This window comes from Bison bison, unplaced genomic scaffold (genome assembly GCF_000754665.1).
Source record: "Bison bison bison isolate TAMUID 2011002044 unplaced genomic scaffold, Bison_UMD1.0 scf7180017864462, whole genome shotgun sequence".
Lineage (NCBI taxonomy): Eukaryota > Metazoa > Chordata > Mammalia > Artiodactyla > Bovidae > Bison > Bison bison.
The window spans coordinates 2909097-2910632 of NW_011495024.1; the positions used below are offsets into that span (position 1 = coordinate 2909097).

The 1536-nt window shown below is 41.7% G+C and overlaps 1 protein-coding gene across 1 annotated transcript in view; it reads right to left on the reverse strand.

Moving 5' to 3' along the window:
* The window catches only part of HEATR1 (HEAT repeat containing 1), a 51492-nt gene that overhangs the window by 28197 nt on the left and 21759 nt on the right, over window positions 1-1536 (reverse strand). Inside the window, exons 18-19 of the mRNA XM_010860110.1 lie at window positions 458-641; window positions 174-310 (exon numbers count right to left, since the gene is read on the reverse strand). Coding sequence (XP_010858412.1) covers window positions 174-310; window positions 458-641 — 321 coding nt within the window. The remainder of the gene's footprint in view (window positions 1-173; window positions 311-457; window positions 642-1536) is intronic.

A 1536-nucleotide genomic window follows, 5' to 3' on the forward strand; every position in this document is an offset into this window, starting at 1 on the left:
CGCACCTCCGGACTGCTGTCATGATTCAGCACAGCTTTACCAGCCTGCCTCCATCATCACACACTTCACTGCTTAAAGGTCTGCTTTCTTTTTCATTAAAAACTACCAAAACTGAAATAATTTATAACATCATCTTCAAGGGAAGAGTATGTCTGAAAAAGATGACCTGGTACCTTTATGAAGAGTTTCATCAGAACCCGAAAGTGAATGGCATCAGCACCACTGAGAACCGTCTCAAAGAGCCCAATGAGCAGACGCAGGTAGTCTCTGCTGTCTTCTTGCAGCTGTTCGGGATTCCACCATGTATCATCTATGGGGACGCGAAGAGAATGGGAAATGGCGCATAAGCTTATGTGAATACACCCTGGGAACTTTTCATTCAAGACAAAGAACACTGGAGAATCAATACTTCAGTTTTCCACAGTATCACACTCAAGGGATTCATGGCTTGTCTTACCTTTAGGAAAAGATTTAGGAGCCTTTAGAGTATGAATAAAATTTTTCAGTGAAAACAAGAGTAAAACTGAGTCCTCCACGGCAATCCGCTGGGCAGTTTTGAGCTGTTTTACGTAATGTGCCCACAGCTCCAATGGTATCCCTCTGTCCATCATCAGCTCAAAATGCCATTCTGAGGAGATCTCCTTAAATGTTAAAGCAGAACAAAAACAGCACTAATTTAAAGGTGTCCTGAACATGACTTATAGAGATGGACTGCAATGGCTGTACAATTGTGTAATTTGCAAAATTTTGTCTATACATGTATTTGGGTAGGGAGATTAGTTGTTTTAATTAGATTTTTGAAGACATCTAACCATCAGTATTCACAAGAAAAGACACAAATAAGTTCAGCGTGGCTTCATTTTATCTGTGTTTTCTTAAAACCCACCCCTAAATCAAATGTTATTCCTGTTAATTATGCTTTATCAAATAAAGGGTAGGCATGTTTCTAAACAGAAGATTAGGAATTGCATTTCCAAGAGATCCTTGAAGAGACTTTTCTCATTTCACACTTTTACTGCTGATCTGAAGAATAATACACGGTCAAATCCCCAGATTTGCAGATGATTCTAAACAAGAAGCATAAAGTTAAGGTGCATAGGAATTACACTAAAATGCCAACAGGAAGCATGAGAAGTAGTGCAGGAAAATGACAAATGAGACTCCGCAAGGCAAGTGCAGAGTAGTAACTTGGAAGTAAAATAACCCAAAGCCAGACTTTCAAGATAATGGCTCTGGTGGTGGATTTCACTGGCTCAATGTGCTGCTGCTGCTAAGTCGTTTCAGTTGTATCCGACTCTGTACGACCCCACAGACGGCAGCCCACCAGGCTCCCTGTCCCCGGGATTCTCCAGGCAAGAACACTGGAGCAGGTTGCCATTTCCTTCTCCAATACATGAAAAGTAAAAAGTGAAAGTGAAGTCGCTCAGTCATGTCCAACTCTTGGTGACCCCATGGACTGCAGCCTACCAGGGTCCTCCGTCCATGGATCTACTACAGCCAAAAAGATGCTCAAAACTTTCAGAAAGGGTATCAGAT